We start from the raw sequence: 18,593 nt of genomic DNA on the forward strand, positions 1-18,593 counted from the left end.
GAATGTGGCATATCAGGTTTTGTGTGCAAGTGTGTGGGGGGTGGGGATTGCACACTGCACTCTTCTGAAGCCCATGAATAATTCAGTTCTGCAGAGAACCCTTTCTACTGAGGCGAGCTGAGCAATGGAAGGCAGGGGCTGGGGCCGCCCAAGTTGGGCTGGGTTATCCCCGAGTGCTCTTTGCTGCACAGGAGCAGCACGTGGACTGAATTTTACCTGAGCCAAGGGTCTAAAAAAGACAGACAGAGAGAGGGTAGGGAGCCTAAGGCAAATTTTAACCCTTGTGCACTGCAGCTTTTCCTCCCTTTAGGCGACACTCCCTTCTTCTCCCCATATTACTTCTTTTTCTTTCTTCCTACCTCCTCCTCTTATCATCTCTGCTCTCATCTTTTCAGGAATCCCGCCCCTAACACCATCACCACCACCACCACCAGTGTTCCCCAAATCCCGATCACACTTCCCCACACACACACACACACACCTCCATTTGTTCTCCCACTTCAGTTTTTCCCTAAGCAGACACTGGGGCTTCTGCATAATTCAGAAGCCACATGTAGGCTCAGAGGTGTTGTGCACTGCATGGCGAGATACACAGACAGATACATATACACACTGAGGCACTAGAAGAATGTCACTTCCCAAGACACACAAATACCCACCCCCAAGACAAAGGATATCACAGAAGCATCAATATACAAGATTCTAGTTACTGTGAGGGATGTGAGCTTTTAACGAGTGTGACTCATCATTATATTACATTACGAATCCAAACGGTGCTGCAAACAGATCATCTAGTGTTTTGTGTGCATATATAAGAATCTTATCAAGTCTGTGGGGTATACTTGGCTTAAGAAAAGGCTCAGCTGGTCACAGCAGATTGTGGGGCGAGGTTAAACACACACACACAGAGAAAACCATACCGGGCAGCAGGGACAGAAAAATAGATTGTGACATTAGCAGGAAGCAATCTATAAAGCTGTGCTCCACTCGGCTGCCACCCACTAAATCTGTGTGCTGAACTCTATTAGTTCCACAGCCCCGGTGAGCTCATACAGCAAAAAAGACATATCAGAATAAGACACCAAAACAGTGGGCCTCAGGGTGCTGGAGGGACCAGGTAATAGATTAAAGTATTAGTCATGGGAACTGTGCAGGACACTATACCATGTAATGGCAAAACTATGTGTTCAAATCAAGTTGCTGGCCTAATGTCACATGCCATCTTAACTGCATACTGTCCATTTAAGAAGAAGGCACCCTTATAGTGGAGAGATGTCTATCAGCTCTGCTACTTTACCTGAGAATCTAGTGGTATATACACAACATAGCAGTAAAAATTGCAGTTGCCAGCTAGAGGAGCAAATTGGTTTTACATAAAAGGCTCTGGCTGTTCCCCTGTAAACTACTTAAATAATCAGCAATGTGTAATACAACTATGGGGAGAGCATGGAACAAATATTGCCTTAGTTTGGAGATTGAATTACATTGAGGCCCCCTATGCTGCAGAGTGTACAGTATGCACGTGTAGATGTTATCACTCCAGGTGCCTTACTGTGCCAGCAAAATGGATATTTTTTTAATCAGTACACTCCCTTGCCAAGTCTGCTTTTAAGTACCCACATTTATCTGGGTACTTTTTAAACAACACATTTTGAGCTTTTAAGTGCAACATACTGGATAAAGAAAAAACAACCCCAGAAGCTAGCCTGTGAAGTGCACTCAGCATCTCTAATCAAGCTTATTATCAGCCTATCATACTCACATAGAAGGTTGAGAAAACACACATAATGCAACATAAATCTGTCGAACAATGAGCATCCTTCATGTGAAATTGGTTCTGGAAGATCCTGCACCTCAACACACACAAGTACTAGGCTAACTGTAGAGACAACTGCAAGCATGTCAAATGATTTAGGCTACCATTGAATTGGAATTTCTGCCATAAAAAAGAAGCTAACCTGACGCATCAGATGGTTTGTTACATAGAACCATCTGATAAGTCGTCCTTGGAAAGTGTTTGGAAAAGTGTAGGCACTTTCAAAAAATACTTGGCAGGTGATTGGATGAACCATTTGTCTATCACCGTCTATCAACCATCTTGCCTTGTGAGGCAGCTGGATTTGCGAGATTGCAAGATTGCAAGATCACGCGATCATCCTCAAAGGACACCGATTGGTCCGAACCACTAGTTGTTCAGACTTCACTGTATTAATATACAGTTATATACAGTTAATGTACACACACACACAGTGCAGCACAACTGACATCAGAAGGATGCAGCCATTTTTTTCCCTGCAGTAAATGCACTTTTTACCTGATCAAAAAACGTAGACCACATGAATTGAGGGGTTACAGCAGGACGAGCGTCTACTATTGATTATCCACTAATAGAATCAGACTTCCCCTAGAAGGAGGGGAGTTGTGGGGCTGAAGAGTGCTGAGGCAGGCCACCTCTCTGGAGCATCAATCTAAGAGATATATCCCAAACAAGCTGACAGACACACACACACACACACACACACACGAGTGATAGAAGCTAATAGTGTTCTCACGCAGAGAAAACACACACAAAAAAGCTGAAAACTCATGGGAACTGTATTATTAACATTAACTCCCATCTTTCATTCTCTCTCTCACTCTCTCTCTCTCTCTCACACACACACAGTGGAATGTCTGTGGTATAAAACCACTAAATGACTAAATCAAAAGTCCCCTAAATTACAGAAATAACAGTCTCTTACTCTTGGCTTAATGTTTGCACACAACAGTGTTGCTGGGTCCATAAAAAGAAAAAAGGCCAGTAGGAAAGCACAGAGGCAAAGATAACAGGCTTTATTCCCTGGTGAGAAATCTTAGGAACATAATGTTTTTGGACACTGGCCTGAAAGGGTCGAAAAAATTACCAAGAAAAAGCTACAAAGAATGTGGAGGACAGACACCATCCAGTCTGTCTTATCTAGAGGTGCTCCTTATTCTCACAGTATGCCTGATGAGACCAGAAAAGTTTGCAGGTTTTTGCCTAATATTCAAATCTCTAACATCAGTGAGCTCCTCAGTGAGGGGAGCAGATTCATTAGGAGAGTAACAGGTTTCAGCAATAGTTCTAATTATGGCAGCTAAATTACACACTCAAAGTGGTCTTTCTCCATAGCTTTGTGTTCCTAATTACAATTTCCTCTTTCCTCCGTTAACTTGGCCTCGTCGTGATCCTTGGTTAACAAGGGGCAGATTAGCATCATTTAGGATTAGCAACAATAGTGTGACAAGGATTTGTATTCAAAGAACTTGTCAACAACCTCTACTACAGTATAAAATCTAGATAGCTAAACCCAACATACTCAATGTGTGTCACAACTGGCTAAGGAGATTTAGACAGAAAGTATTTCAAATCAGGATGTACTATTAAAACAAACTAAAAATGGACTCTGTTGAAATCAAATACATTTAAAGATAAACTGTACAAAATGCTCAACCTGCCAAGATATGTCTCATTCACACACATACACACACACACACAGTGGCCATGCTGAAACCACAGGGCAATCAGGACATAGTATAGCTTTTTAACACTGCAATGAATAGCTTAGATTCAGTCAAATTAACAATGTCATCATACTTTGGTCAATTCAGGACTTTTCTCTTTACTTAAGAGTGCTACAGAACACCAACCATATATCTGTGTCTTATTCACAGCTTCTTTAGACAGTTCAACAATGAGGATGCTTGGAACCATGGGACATGAACTCTGGTTGCCAGGTTGAAGAAGGTATGTTAAATTACTTGGCCACCTTCTGCACCCATCCACAATAGCAGATGATTATTGCAGTGCCTCTGCTGCTGTAACAAAAGCTGGTGCAGGGAGAGCCACGAGCCAGCAGACTGCCCACTGCTGAATTGTGTCCCATCAGTCATGGCTGCAGGAGGATTTGGCCAGCAGCTGCTGGTCACTCTGTTATCTCTATTTCAGTGTTACAGCCCTGCCATGAGGCCACTTTACACCCAAGCTCTGCTAATTGGCGCACTGGCACTCAAGAGTAGCATGGTAAAATATTTTAAACAAGGAGGAGCCGGTGATATTGCTGCAACGCCAAGGGGAGAGCAAAAATGTGTATGTGTCGCCTAGCCTTGTCAAGGAGGAGCTTGAAAGACAGGAACACCATTTGCTATGACAAGCCATTACTATTTAAATCAGCCTGTGACCAAATGACTACTCTGCTGTCTGGGTGTGTAAGGGTGTGAGCTAAGAAAAATGATGGAAAGAGATAAGGAGAAGCTATGAGGAAGAGGTGTATGAGAGACATCATCATGCCGTCAGCACCATCAGTAATCAGAAAAAAAAAAAGGACAAAAACAAAGCATTGTGTCACCGCTGTTCTGAAGAACTTTGAGTGAACCACACTGAAAGGCACTTATGTTTGTTACATGGGTTTACAAGTATATAAGTGTGTCTGACTGATTGTGACCAGGAGTTAGCCAATGTGGATTAGGGCATACAAACCTCCTCTAAACCTCTTTCCTGTCACAGACTAAATGCGTAGGCTGACAAACAAATTCTTTGACACAAAGAAACAAGAAATTCTGATTACATACTTGCCTCCTCGTAAGACTAATGCTGCTTATGCAATGAGCATGACAACTGCTGGGTGACGTTCGTATTGATCACATCTTTGTTTAGAACCCGAGTGTTCCTCGAGTTTCTGGAGGCCACTGATGTCAGTATTTGAGTTTTAAAAATCAGATAAGGACAAATATTTAAATCCTGGGATTTTTTTTAAAGATAACTATAAAGAAAAGGACTTAAAAAGGCTTTAAAACTAAATCAAGAGGAATCATGGCCTTTAGATGTTTAGATTCCATTATGAAATACCATCAGGGAGACGTCTAAACAGTCTCAATTGAGTCTGCAGCATCACAATGACCCCAGACTTAATGGCCCCCACAGAGCCCTGAGAATTGAAGAGACTGAAGTAACTGAGACAGCCAAAATCCACAAAAAACTTTGGCAAGTTCTCCAAGATACTTGTGTGGTATCAAGTGTTAACACCAAATATTTTGATTTAGGGTTTTTTCTGTTTACTGCGGTTTGTATGAGGTTAATTGATAAATAAACATGATTTATGGTATTATTTTTAAAGCATCCTCACTTTACTTTTAGTGCCTAAAACATCTGCACAGTACTGTACAAAAAATTTTTTTTTTTTGCATAAATGCTAATTTATGTACTGATCTCGCTACTTCTGTGATTTGGGCTGCAACTTGTGATTTTTTTTCATTATTGAATAATCTGTTCATCATTTCTTTGATTAATCAATCAAGAATTTAGGAGAAAATGCTCATTATAATTTCCTAGAACCCACAGACATTAAATTTTTATAAACATAATACAAAGACAAGTAGCAAATCCTCACATTGGAGAAGCTGGAACCACAGAGTGTTGCTTAAAAAATGATTAGTCAATTATTATAATAGTTGGCAATTCATTTTCTGTCGACAGACTGCTCATCAAAGCTGATGAAAAGCCGGAGTATTGGCTGGGCTCTAATCTCCTAAAACATGAGACATGGTGAAACAGACATTGAGGGAGGTCCTGAGGTGTTCTAATGATGAATGAAGAAATACAGCAAAGATAAGCCACACCCGCTGACATGAAAATTAATAAATTCATGAAACAAAACATTAACCTCCAGGCAAAAAAGCAGAGGCACCACTTCAAAAGAAAATTACATATTGCCACAAATGAGTGTGATAATTGTCTAGACCATCATATACTGTCTACAGTCGACTGATTCGCAGACAAGATGCCTCTCTAGTGATGCAGGGGCCGGAGAACAGACCCAAAGCGCTCTAATTAACACTGGACTCCAGGATACTCATCTTCAGAAGTGCTGAAACTATATGTTAACAAATAAGAGTCAATTGGCTATTAATACTGAATATTATTATTTGCTGACATTATTTACTCTTTATTGTGATTCTACAGTCAGCAGCAAGATCAAAATAGGCCATGTTCTTCTAAGCTTTTTAATTTCTAATCACAGAGGCTTCATAGTGAAGAAGCAGCATTAACCTGCGTATTCAGCAGAACCTGAGGCACGACAGCTGGTGATGACATCCTTTTCACACACACACACACACACACACACACACACACACACACACACACACACACACACACACACACACACACTCTCTCTCTCTCTCGCACACACACCAAACATCCATGCTTAATGGTAACACACAAGATACTCAGACCCATTGTAAAAACTGTAGAATAGCTAATACAGTTAGCTATGAATAGCTGTGGTGCTATGATACCCAGGGTGGCAATTTCACCCATCTGTTCTGAACTTGAGACAAATATTCACAAATGTGCTTGATGCCCATGTAAATGACTAAGGCCTAATGAAGCCAGCATGGACTGGTACAAGCCAGAAAGTGAGAGTAGAGAGGGTGGGCAGTCTCGCACATGTGCCCCTATTCCCAGATCACTGATGATGAGGGCTGGAGCTGAGACGAGGCAGAAAACAGCGGTGTGCTGGGTAGAGATGTCCTGAGCTGAACTGGGCGGCCAGGCCAACCCCTCCTTTGAGCATTTTATCAGCCGCTGCAGTGTGGGGGCACAGAGCCAGTGAGACAGCCTTGATGCAGCATAATACTCTGACCCAGACTAAACACCACACAGGCAAAATACAAGCAAGGGTTTTTTCCTATATTCCACGGCGCCTTTTCAAAAAATCTGACCAGGTCATCAATAATAAAACCAATTTCAAGAACATTGTGTTAAATTCATCACTGTCAATTTTAAGTGCAACTACTACTCTAGGGTTGTGGTAGCTACGCAAGTGTGGCAGCATGATATGCTGGCTAAACAGCACCGTAAATTTGTCAGATTTGACAGCAGACAGACTGCAGAACGACTGCTGCAGTGGGAAGGAATCAGAGATGGAGGGGAGATTCAGGATACTAGTGTTACAGACCAACTGGTTTTGTAACTTCCAACATGTTTTGTAACAAAAAGATAACATCTACACTATCTGTCCCTGCATGCCTTATTTTCTCAGTCAAATTTCAAAACATGGCCATCTGATTCTTTTTTGGTAGACATATTTAGGCTGTGCATATATGAGTTGTATAACCGCCTGAAGACAGCCGGATAAACAGATCAATTCAACAGATCACAATGTCATAAACACATTTTAGTCAGCTCACAGCAACACCACCAGAAATTTAAACCTCTAAAAATAACTACAGGTTTGAATCAGCAACTCTCTGATGATCATTAAGCTTCATGAAGTTATGATTTAACAGAAGGTTACTCAGTATTAATAATTTTCAGGTATTTTAAGTGTACATTCCTTGCAACATAGTGACAGCGTGTGTGAGCTAGATAGAGTCTTGTGCATAAATTAAATATTTCAATGTATTTTCTATAAAAACAGTAAGTTAAGGTTCAGTAGGTCACACCTTAACTTCATTAAAAGCACATATACTGTACACACTGAAAACCCTTAGATGGATGTGTGATTCAATTATTCAATAATCCAACAGTCCTTGAGCATGAATTGAATGTTAATTACAGTTTAAGGTTAGACTTAAGACACGAGTGCCACAGTGTAGCCATTTCTTTTTCCATTCAAGACCCAGAAGAAAAAAAGTTTTTGATATTTAGAATGTTTTTTATATAATTTAAGTGATGTGGTTGAAAGAAACATGTTAAAGCAAAAAAAAAAAAAGTAAAATGGTATTATTTGATATCTTTTTGATTTAACTGCATTCTGCACACTTGATAGTCACCTAAAGCCGGGTTGTTAGGTCACGACACACACGACACTAACGACAGATTATGCATGGTACAACAGGAGGCAGTTTTTTGTCTTTGAAGCTCACGAAAACATGTTACATTTAATACCCCTGACAAACGTTTTCCATTTGCATCCTTCTCTCCTGCACCGTGATGCATGTACTGCCTCCACCATTTTTGGCAAATGGAGCGCCCGATATTTTTTGACATCGTCATTGGGCTATGGTTCAACAGGCCTCTTCATCATTTTTGGAATGTACTTTTCATCATCAGTGCTCATCTCATCATCATCACTGGCCACCTTGTTAACCTGTTGACTTCGACCACCCTGTGCCTGAGAAATCATTTCTTCAGCCAGCAGCAGCTTGAAGTCAAAATAATGCAGCCTCTCCTCTGGTCTTCCAGGGACCTGGTGGTCTGACCTGTGCTTGATCCACCTGTTTGTGGCAGCCAGGTCAAAGAAATGCAGGACTGTTCAGATGATCCATTTTCTTGTGCTGCTAGACATCGGGTAAAAGCTGATTATGTGGTCGCACAAATCAACTCCACCCACGTTTCTGTTGTACTCAGCCACAACAGCAGGTCTAGGCACAGTAACATGGTGCTTCTCTTTCACTGACCATCTCATCCAGCACCAGACCACTGGGACTGGCAAGCACAAATGCTTTCAGTCCTGTGGGATTTGGTTTCCCTGGCACAAACTGCCGTACAGGACACCAGCCTGTGAAGGGAGTCATCTGCTCATCTACACAGGCCTACCCTGATCTCGGCAGATCGGAGCAGCCTTGTTGCACTCCGTTTAAGAGGTCTCACCTCCCAGAGGGCGTCATTCTTTTTCTCCTCATCAGAGACATCAAGATCAGTTGTGACTTTGATGGACTGCCTAATCTTGACAGGTCTGTCCTGACTCATTGAATTGACTATAACTGGGACCCTCGTCTTTACCGCCCAGTACATCCGGATCCTAGGGTATCTGAGACATGCCATGTACATAGATATGCCAAAGAAGGTTTTTAGCTCCTCTGGAGTGGTTTTCAGGCTGCCTCCAAAGATGAACACCTCCTGCTGGTTTGTATGCTCTGACATTTTTTCAAAAACTTGGTCATCTATGTACCGTTTGAAGTAATCAGAATCTCCTCAACTAAAAAGGCTCTCATTTCCCTTTCTAGACACTGTAATACCAATACACTTCAGAGCCCTAGCTTACACTTTGCCGTGCTATGTCGTCACTTTGTCCCTGCTCAGGCTCCTTGATGTCCTCCTTTGAGCTTTCAACTTCCTGCTCTACTGTCTGGCCCTCCTCCACCTCATCTCCTGACAGCTCTAAGTCGGGGAGTCAGACTTAGAGCTGTTCCACAATTCTGAGTAAAATCCTTTTTCTTTCACTCAGCCTTGTTTCCTGACGTATGGAAATTGGTTAAAAACAGGAATTAGTAAGTCCTGCTGTCCACTATAAAGGATATTGAATAAAAGTTGTGTTTTGAATGGGTTAAAATTACACAACATTTCGGAAATCCTACTAAAATTAAATTAAGACTCTCATATTGAAGAAACAATTATTAGCAAATGAAATATAATGTTTGCAAAAAATATATACATCATTTACCTCCCTTGTTGCCATAAAATGTGGAAGCTGGGATGCCCGCCATTTTGAAAAAAAAGTCCATGTGCCCTGTTAGCCACACCCCCACAACTGTAGCATCACTAGAAAGCCCAGGATGTCCCTTTGACAGTACAGTACGACTCAAATAGATTGCATAAATGGTGCTTGACTAAAAGGTCTCAGATTCATGTCCCCCACAGAGGACAAAAATGAATTGCAGAGTCTTATGAGGTTATTACATAAATAGATTAGTGATGTAGAGATCAACTGGAGTGTGTATTAAAAGTAACCCTTATACCACAGAGCCTAAGCAGGACGCCTTAACAGGATACAGAGGTGCTTCAGGTTCATTCATACAAATAACCTTCTTAAATTCCAAAAGGGATTACTAGTCCTAATGAGCTGTTGTGACACTTTCTGTTGTTTGGGGAGGGACTCGAGAGGTCAAAGGTCATTTAGATTTAATCTTCATCAGTTCAAGGTTTGATTGCAGGAGTGTATGTGTGCTAAAAAGGTGCATCTCTAGAGGTTGTTCACTGAATGCTGGTATGATCAGTGAAGACAATACTATAACAGTCAGATGCGAAGGCACAGTGAGCATAATTTCATATTTTGATCACTGACCACTGATGTAAACTGTTAGCTGTATGTGTCAACCTTAATAAAAGTCTGACCATGCCCGTTCTTTATACAGAGCTTTTAGGTCAAAACAAGGTGGCACACAGGGACAGATATCCACTGCTGGAATTGCTGGGGCATCAGTGGCGAACAATGTAATGCAATGTGGCAAGAAGAAAGGTCTCAAATGTGAAAGCACATGCCAAAGACAGACAAAAATGCACTGTCAAAGAAGAGCAGTAGGCACACATACATAGCCACCAAATCTAACTAAAATACATAACTGGAATTTGCTTCACAATACCACAAGCACATTTGACAAGCATTATGAGCTTCACCAACTGAACATGGGGCTAATGCATAGTATTCTAAGGTTTTTCTATAGTGTTGTCCACCTCTGAATATTAAAGCTCCTTCTGCCAAGCATATTAAACTTATACAAGTTTCTGAATTCTGGACATTTTCTTACAAACACTTATAACTCCTTTTATGAATAAATTAGGGAAAACCTTGCTTATGGGCTCTTCAGCTGTAGTAAATGAGGGGGAGAGCTTTCCCCTACTTGAAAACACTCCAATTCTTAAACCACTTAAACTACAAGTGGTGTGTGTGCCCTAACCCTTGTGTGCCTGTTCCCAATGGCCTTCGCTAAACATGACGATAGACAGAACTTGGTTGCATGAAGTTGGAATTGGCATGAGCAGTTGAAACTTGATATGAAACATTGATTTGACTAGTTATTCTTACTATATGCACCACCCCAGGGAGGGAGAGGTGGATGCGGAAACGGCAGAACCATTACCCTTCAGCAATAAGGAAGTCTCCAACTCCATTGTTTTGTCTTTTAACTTCCTGTCTATGTTGGAATTGATTGTGTTGTGTTGTGTTGTGTAGGTTGACATCTGCTGCTTGATATTACCCTGCACTTCTGTTGAAGTGAATATTGGACGAGTTTTCCAATATTAAGTCAATCAGTCATCAAGGACCGCCAGAGTTGGACGATAACTGTATACTTGCTTCCACAGCAGTCTGACAAACATCAACAGCTACTTACATAGCTGTACTAATAAGGTCAGTTCAGCACAGCATTGGGATTGGCTGGTGCCTGCAGATGTATAACAGAGGCTGACTGAGTGTCGCTGTTCAAAACATTTGCTAACACCATTATTTTCTTCATCCAAAACACAAACAGAAGTATTATTTGGTTTTAGTTACACTATTACGCGGTTCAAATTTCCATGACACAGCCTTATTACTAAGTAACAAGCTTATCGTTCAAAATGATATTATTAATATAATATACACTATTTATTACATAGTTAAGCAAAGATCAGCTGCTTCCCTGATCATTTGTAAAGAATGCAAATAATGATAATAACTTAATGGCATGCATCATTGTACGGATAAGTTAAGTATCAGTGTTGTTGAAAGATTTTCACTATAGAAACATGAAGCTGCTGCTGCAACAACAGCGACAGCCACAGGTCATATGACCTCTTTAAAAATGTGGACACATGTTCCCAACTTGAAATTCATAGAAGGCTGTGTGACTTTTCGTGGGCAGCATAATACTGTACACATTTCTTTGCCTGGACTTCTGAGATTGTGTTTGGGTCAGATTGTCAAATTAGTCTTAATTCTTATCTTGCCAAACAATATAAAACTGACAGCATGACACTGACAAGTAAGCTTTTTGAAATCTTTCATTTTTCTGACTATGTTAGTTTGTTGGCCACCGACTGTCTCTGATGTATAATATCTCAATTCCATTAACTAGCCTCAACAAGTTGGGGCCATACCACAGGCCACATTGCTGTGGCTTTGACAGGCTTGTTCTTCTCCCCTCAGGGTCCTCAGTTGGCTGAGTGACACAGGAGCTCAGGCATGCCTGAAGATGGGGCCACTGATAAGGCACTGTTAGCTACAGCCACTGGGTCTGACTGGCCTTGAATCCCTGGGCCTCTTAATGCCAAATGGGCTGTAACAAATGACCTACTTGGGCATCTCCAACTTTGTTTTCCTTTTTCCATATGAGCAGTCAAGGAGGGGTTATTGTTTCTAGCTCTATGTATGCTAATCCAAAGAGACAACCAGAGGTTATGCTCAAAAGCACATTACCATCCTATAACATTGGTCAATCTAATCTACTGCTACAGCACAACCCAGTGACTGGAACCAAGACATTGACCTTGTGACTCTTGGTGTCATTTGATAAGGGGTGTGCAATATGAAAATATTAGATCGTGAATGATCAAAATGTCTCCACGACCTGCCTTTATGGAGAGATTGTTAGTATGATGTTACAGTGCATATTGTACCAGTTCAGCTCCATGACAGTGCGCAGCCTGCTAGCTGGAGACTAACGGGTAACAGCGCAGACATGGCTAGCACCTCATACCATATCTCCAATCTGCTGGAGAAAATGACCTCCAGCGATAAGGATTTTGGTTAAAAACGAGCTCACAGCAGAACATCATGTGCTATCTGCACAGTTCACCTCAGGAGCCCAAACTGTTTGTTGTTAATGGTAAATGCTGAGCTTCGTCACATGGCCAGCTCACCAGTTAGCTCACGGATTTGATGCTTGGTAGCATGTTTGTGAAATCTATATAAGTTTCAATGTCCTGGAGGTTCACCTGCTGCAGAATATGTTGAACTAACAGCTGAGCTACAGGTAAACGCCACCGTTTAGCGGTTAGCTCACCTTCTAACTGGCAGCACTAACTTCTGTCATGCCACAAGCTAGTGTGATGCCAGCTTAGGTGTATTGTGTTGGTGCCTTTTTTGTTTTTGTTTTTTTATAAATGGTGCACATCCTGCTAGTTATCCGAAATGACATACCAACACTTCATCACAACATCAACTGTTTGCTTTTCAGCTGTGAAATTAGTTTGGTTGTACTGTTAGTTTGGTTTCCCACTGCAATATCCACTTTAAAACAAGGCCAAACAAACAAGTCACGACTTTTTAATGCAGTTTTGCACAACTGCTCTTATTTATTCATGGAAATTGTTTATGTTTTAATGTAACTGTATCTGAGCCTTTCACGGGTGTATGTATTTATAGTATTTGTGAGCCCCTAACCTGAGACAAATTTCTATCATGTGATAAACAATAAAGTTTTTTTAACCTTTAATCTCGAGTACTGTTCAGTAATTTGCAAAATAGTCTTAAAAACCAACATGAAAAAGAACTGTGATAAGATTGTTTATCATGATACTGCCTGAAAAAAATAGTGATGATATTTTTGCTATATCACCCACCCTTACATTTGCTATGTTTGCTTGGTTCAAGAATGTCTGAATCTACAGCAAACACTTAGAGACAGGCAGCCTCATATCACCGCCCTGGTATCATTGCCAGCTCTGCATTCACGAGCTGAGAACCAGATTTAATCTACAGCACAACAAGCTCACTGCCAAATACCACAGTGCAGTCTGCACAAAGTCAGAAGTAAACTGTGTGTGTGTGTGTGAGTGTGCACACAGCATTCAACGCTAAGATCAATATCTATACACAGAGCAACAATTGGCAGAAACAGGAACTTTCCAAAGTTTAAAAAAAATTCCAGTAAGCAATGACAAGGCAAACAGAAACACAAGAAGTGTTTCTTCTTGACAATGAAAAACTCACAACAGGCATCTTTCTTTCAGATTAACATCCTTGCCTGAGCCAGGGCCATCTGTGTTATGCCAGCAGCCTGGCACAGAAACTGAGATGTGGGGGAGATGGGCACAGGAGGAAGGGGACAAAGGAGTGAGAGAGAGAGAGAGAGAGAGAGAGAGGGGAGAAAGACAGACAGAAAGAATAAACACAGGGCCAGATTAAAATTTCTAGGCAAGAAAACCATGTGACCATTGCAAGAAGGGAAAACAGTGGAAAACCACGGCGTCATATCTTTGTCTCTCTGTCTTCCACAGAAAACTCCCCTGTCTTTCCCACCACAGTTCACTGAGCGAGGCAAAGCTGGCATCATCTACATGCAACACTGAACACTAAACATGCACAACACAGGCTTAAAATATTCACTATTTGGCTTCAATCTTAAAACCAGTTGATACCTGTACTTGTAGTATGCTATGAAATGTGACAGAGAAGGTATGGTATGATTGTGGGCAGTGTGGGTTCTTGGCTGAGACCACCAGTCTTTAAAGTGACATGACACACAATAACATTAAGCATGCTGATAAATCCCAGCAGAGCTATAAACCTCTGATTCTCTCTTTAAAAAAAGGCAATAAAATATCTCATTCACTGTACTAAGATAAAGAGTCTGCTCAACAAGCTTAGTACACCTACTCAGATTGATGTGTTCAGTTTACACAATCACACAATAAAGCAACTGTAAACCCTGTCCAAACGACTTGACGTTAAATTACTACTACAGTGGCTTCAATTTTACATTGCAATATCCAAAATGACTAGAGCTGAAATAGTTGGTCGATGAATCAACTGGCTATTTTTTTTAAGCAAAAATGCCAAATTTCATGAATTCCAGCCTCTAAAATAATATTTCAAATATTTCCTTTACTTTTGTTTATCTTGGTCTTTTATCCAGTAAACCGAATACTTTTGGGTTCTTGACTGTTGGTCATAAATCGTAATTTTGTGACATTTTATAGATCAAACAATTAATTGAGTAAATAATCGGCAGATTATTCAAATAATGCATATAATCATTCGTTGCAGCCCAAAAATGCAGTTTTGCAAAACTTCGTCCCAACTCAGCACCACACTAATGACAGTTTATAACTCACCTGCTTGTCATTAAAGCTAAGGTAGGTAATGTATTTTAGAAGCGTTTTTTGTTATATTGATTTTTGACATTTGTAAATCAATGCGAAAAGTCCACGTCCGTATTGAGATGCATCAAAGAAACCCCCCCCCCACTTCTATGCGCATGACACAAAGTTTGGAGGCCAGGCGAGCAGTGGGATACCGACGGATAGGAAGTGATGGGACTGCATGAATTTCTGAAGAAAAAGACGGGAATATCAACAGAAAGCAGAATGAAAAGCAATGTGCGATCATCAGACTATTGCTTGTAGTGCAGGGGAAACCGAACAGCGCATAATCTTAACAACATCGGAGCAAAAGACTTTCGGTGGAAGTGAACTCGGCTCCCAAAAGTGAAAAGTCTGCGCCCTGGTGCTGCTCGTCGCTCTGGGACTCGGTTTGGAGGTGCAGATCTGGCTCTCTGATGGACTGGTGACTGAGGAGGTTTTGGATAGAGATGCTCCGATACTGATATCGGATATCGGTCCGATACTGACTCAAATAGCTGGATCGGGTATCGGTGACAATGGGCCAACCTGGTATCGCATACAGTTATTTTAATAAATAACAATTCCGTACATTTATATCTACATATTTATTTGTTACATAGTTAGGAAAGCAGTTCTTATGTCAAGCCTGATGTTGCCTTACACGTAAAAGAATGACCCCAGTCTTTTCCTCACAGTGAGGCATACAGCTTATTAATTTAATATTAATTAAACACTAGTATGGGATCAGTACTCAGTATTGGCCGATACCCAAAGCCCCTGTATCGGTATCAAGACTGAAAAAGTCAGATCAGTGCATCTCTAGTTTTGGAGACAGACAATGAAAGAGACGTGGTATCACTTGATTTCAAGCAGGGAGATGGGACACTACGTTACTTTTGTGGCGGACTTCAAACAGGCGAGAGGTGGCGGTCCTATTTCCTGTCTACTGTTTACTAAAGGTTGTTGTGCCTTGAGAGGAAGTTGTGTGTGTGAGTGCAGTAGAAAGCTGTTAAACTTGTGTTGCGTGCATATGAAACACATGCATATGCCCGTGCTCGTCTGGTGGGAGGGGCTTAGGATAGAGAGCGGAGGGGGGAGAGCTGCAGGGGGAGGGCTTTATTTTCAAATTATGGCGCTTTTTTTTTTTTGCCTTTTCCAGAACCCTACCTACGCCAGCTTGAACTTCTCAGATGGTGCGACTCACTGGAAAGACATTTATAAAAAGGCAGGATTCATCAACATGAGATCACAAGCAGTTCTGATCAGCAGCAGAAGATCCCATGAGATCTTATTGACTCACACACAATAAGGTCTCAATCAATGGTTCTGATCCGCCCGGTAAGCTGATGAACCAGAGATCACTCTGATGAAACACATTGATCAGGTCAGCATTTTGTTTAACCAACAGTTTTTATGAAAGATAGCCAGCTCAAAGCTACAATATGTGAGAGCAACTGGATGAGGACATGACAGTAAGAAAGGACCAGTTGTATTGTGATTAATGTCAATAATTGATGTTAATTATTGACTGTCCACTAGAGGGAGTTTTAATATGTGTCACTAGGGATGAATAAAATACAGTAAATTGCTTCCTGTTCCACATCCTACCATCCGCTGAGTCCGATTGCAGCTCCATGCTGTCAAGTTGAGGGAGATGTTGAATTGCTCACCACTACTATAAGTCTGCATGACATCATCATCCAAATGAAGTCATCATGTGCTTTACTGTATCTTTACTAATTCCTAGCCATGGTATCTTCAAAGAACTACCCAGTGTTGAGATGTGTCACGGTGTCTTGTGATGCTACAGTCATACAAAACATGTTTAGTTATTTTCAATGCATCAAGCTGTCTGCAATGCATTATTGTTACGTCTCTCCGGTTACTGACGCAGCATGTTTTCAGTACCTTAGGTATAGTATTCATTGAGGCCACAGGACAGCCACACGGCTCCCAGCAGGCTACAGCACACTTCAGCTGCTTCCTGTCTGCCTACCTCCTGTTGCACAGAGGGTGGGAGGCAGCTCATAGCATGCAGACACACTGCTGGGACCTAGCACACGCAAGCATCTCCTGCACTGTCCACTCCGATAGCTGTGCTTACAGTCATTACATTATCAGCCGGGGCAAATGACTGCAGCAAAAATGAAGGATGCTTGAATGTAAACTGTTGGAGGGAAACCCTTAACAGTTTTAATCTGAATAGCGTAAGAATAAGAAATCACAGGAGAGGTTTTCTTTCTTTGAGGGGACCAGTCATGCTTACTGTAGTCCCCCTTAAGCCTCCTGGGAGAGAGAGGGAGAAGGAGAGAGAGATAATCCCTGCTGCAGTCTCCAAAGGACGGAAATAATTAGTTAATACCTTTGCACAGTCTAAGCTGGTGATTTTCCTGTGTCTGTGTAATGCAAGACAAGATACACTCTCCTTGTGCATTTGCAAAACTGCTGATCATTATATTTCAGTGCTGGTGCGTCTCTTTGTCAGTGGCAAATGCTTATCAATCACTTTCCCTGTGTGTAAACCATTTAAAATTTAGCGGTAACCCATTTGCAACTTAGCGGACTTCCTCATGAGACTCTGGCTGACTGACAGCTCCCTGAAGACTTCACCATTATACTGTAATGAGGTGCGAACCCACACCGACAGAGAGAGGGCCTCCTGTGAGAATCAGGCATTCCTCCATTAATATAAATCACTGATTGAGGAAAAAATGTGTATTTCTTGTAGGGAATTAAAAATGAAGGTTATTTGTTGAAATATGTAAAATAACTAATTCTGTCTATTTTTTTTTTTTTTTTTCTGACAATGTCTTCCACACCCATCTGCAGGTGTAGGAATTTTAAAAAAGCGTGGATGCTTTTTTAACCTATATGTGGATGCTGACTATACTTGGTTTATTCTTAAATGACACTACGTTTGGGTGTTTGAGAGATTGAAAATTTAGATGGACAATTTCAGTACTTTACCTGCAACTCGCACCATGCAACCTCCACCCAGGTGTCAGTATCCAGGCCCTTGTAGACCGTCTTGAAGGACCCTCTCCCCAGCTCGATGTCAAATTTGAGAAACCTCCCTCCCGGAGATGTGGAGACCGCCTTCATCTCTGCCTCCTCCTCGTTCTCCTCGCTGGCTGCCTTGATAGCGTTTCTGCCACCCTCGTTGCATGTAACATTTAATGCATCTCCACCTTTCTCCTTCTCGTCGGCACTGGCACTTTCTGTTGCACTCTCTTTTTGCCCACCTTGACTTTCAGTGCTGGAACCCTCCTGTATCCCACTACTACTAGTCCCCCGTGTCCCGTCGACTATTGTTCGCAGATTTATGTTTCGGATCTTACTCCTGTTATCACATTCAGGTGCTTCAAAGGCCTGCTCGTCTGTGTCCGAGAACCACAGACTTCTCCTGATGAATCTCTGACGCACATTCCTCTGATAACTGGAGGAAGCAGGGTCACTCCCACCTCTCACTACTGAGTCCATAAGATTGACATTTCCATCACCCATGGCCCCATACATATTGATGGCCAGTTCACACTGAGAGTTGAGCACAGATGGATATTTCAGTTTTTGGTGGGCCTCGGAGGTTGAATTGGCCTCCGGCTCCATGGTGATTTAAAAGTTCAGTCACTTTGGTTTCCAGGTCATTCGTGCCATGGCTAGACTTCCCAACACGCAGACTAGAGATGAATACCTGCAGTGCCCACTCGGTGACGCAGTTTGCCAGCAGAGGCCTCTAACAACACTGAGATGGATGTCATAGACGAGATTTCATCCGATAAAGAGCTGCAAAAGAAGTGCTGCCAGT

General features: G+C 41.7%; 1 protein-coding gene across 9 annotated transcripts in view; it reads right to left on the minus strand.

Moving 5' to 3' along the window:
* Nucleotides 1-18,593, minus strand: part of LOC137184714 (serine/threonine-protein kinase WNK2-like) — a 48,302-nt gene that overhangs the window by 28,837 nt on the left and 872 nt on the right. For all 9 annotated transcript variants that reach the window (XM_067592643.1, XM_067592646.1, XM_067592645.1 and 6 more), the window contains exon 2: nucleotides 17,756-18,571. In XM_067592643.1, the coding sequence (XP_067448744.1) occupies nucleotides 17,756-18,394 (639 nt within the window). In that variant the 5' untranslated portion in view covers nucleotides 18,395-18,571. The remainder of the gene's footprint in view (nucleotides 1-17,755; nucleotides 18,572-18,593) is intronic.

This window comes from Thunnus thynnus, chromosome 6 (assembly GCF_963924715.1).
Source record: "Thunnus thynnus chromosome 6, fThuThy2.1, whole genome shotgun sequence".
Classification (NCBI taxonomy): domain Eukaryota; kingdom Metazoa; phylum Chordata; class Actinopteri; order Scombriformes; family Scombridae; genus Thunnus; species Thunnus thynnus.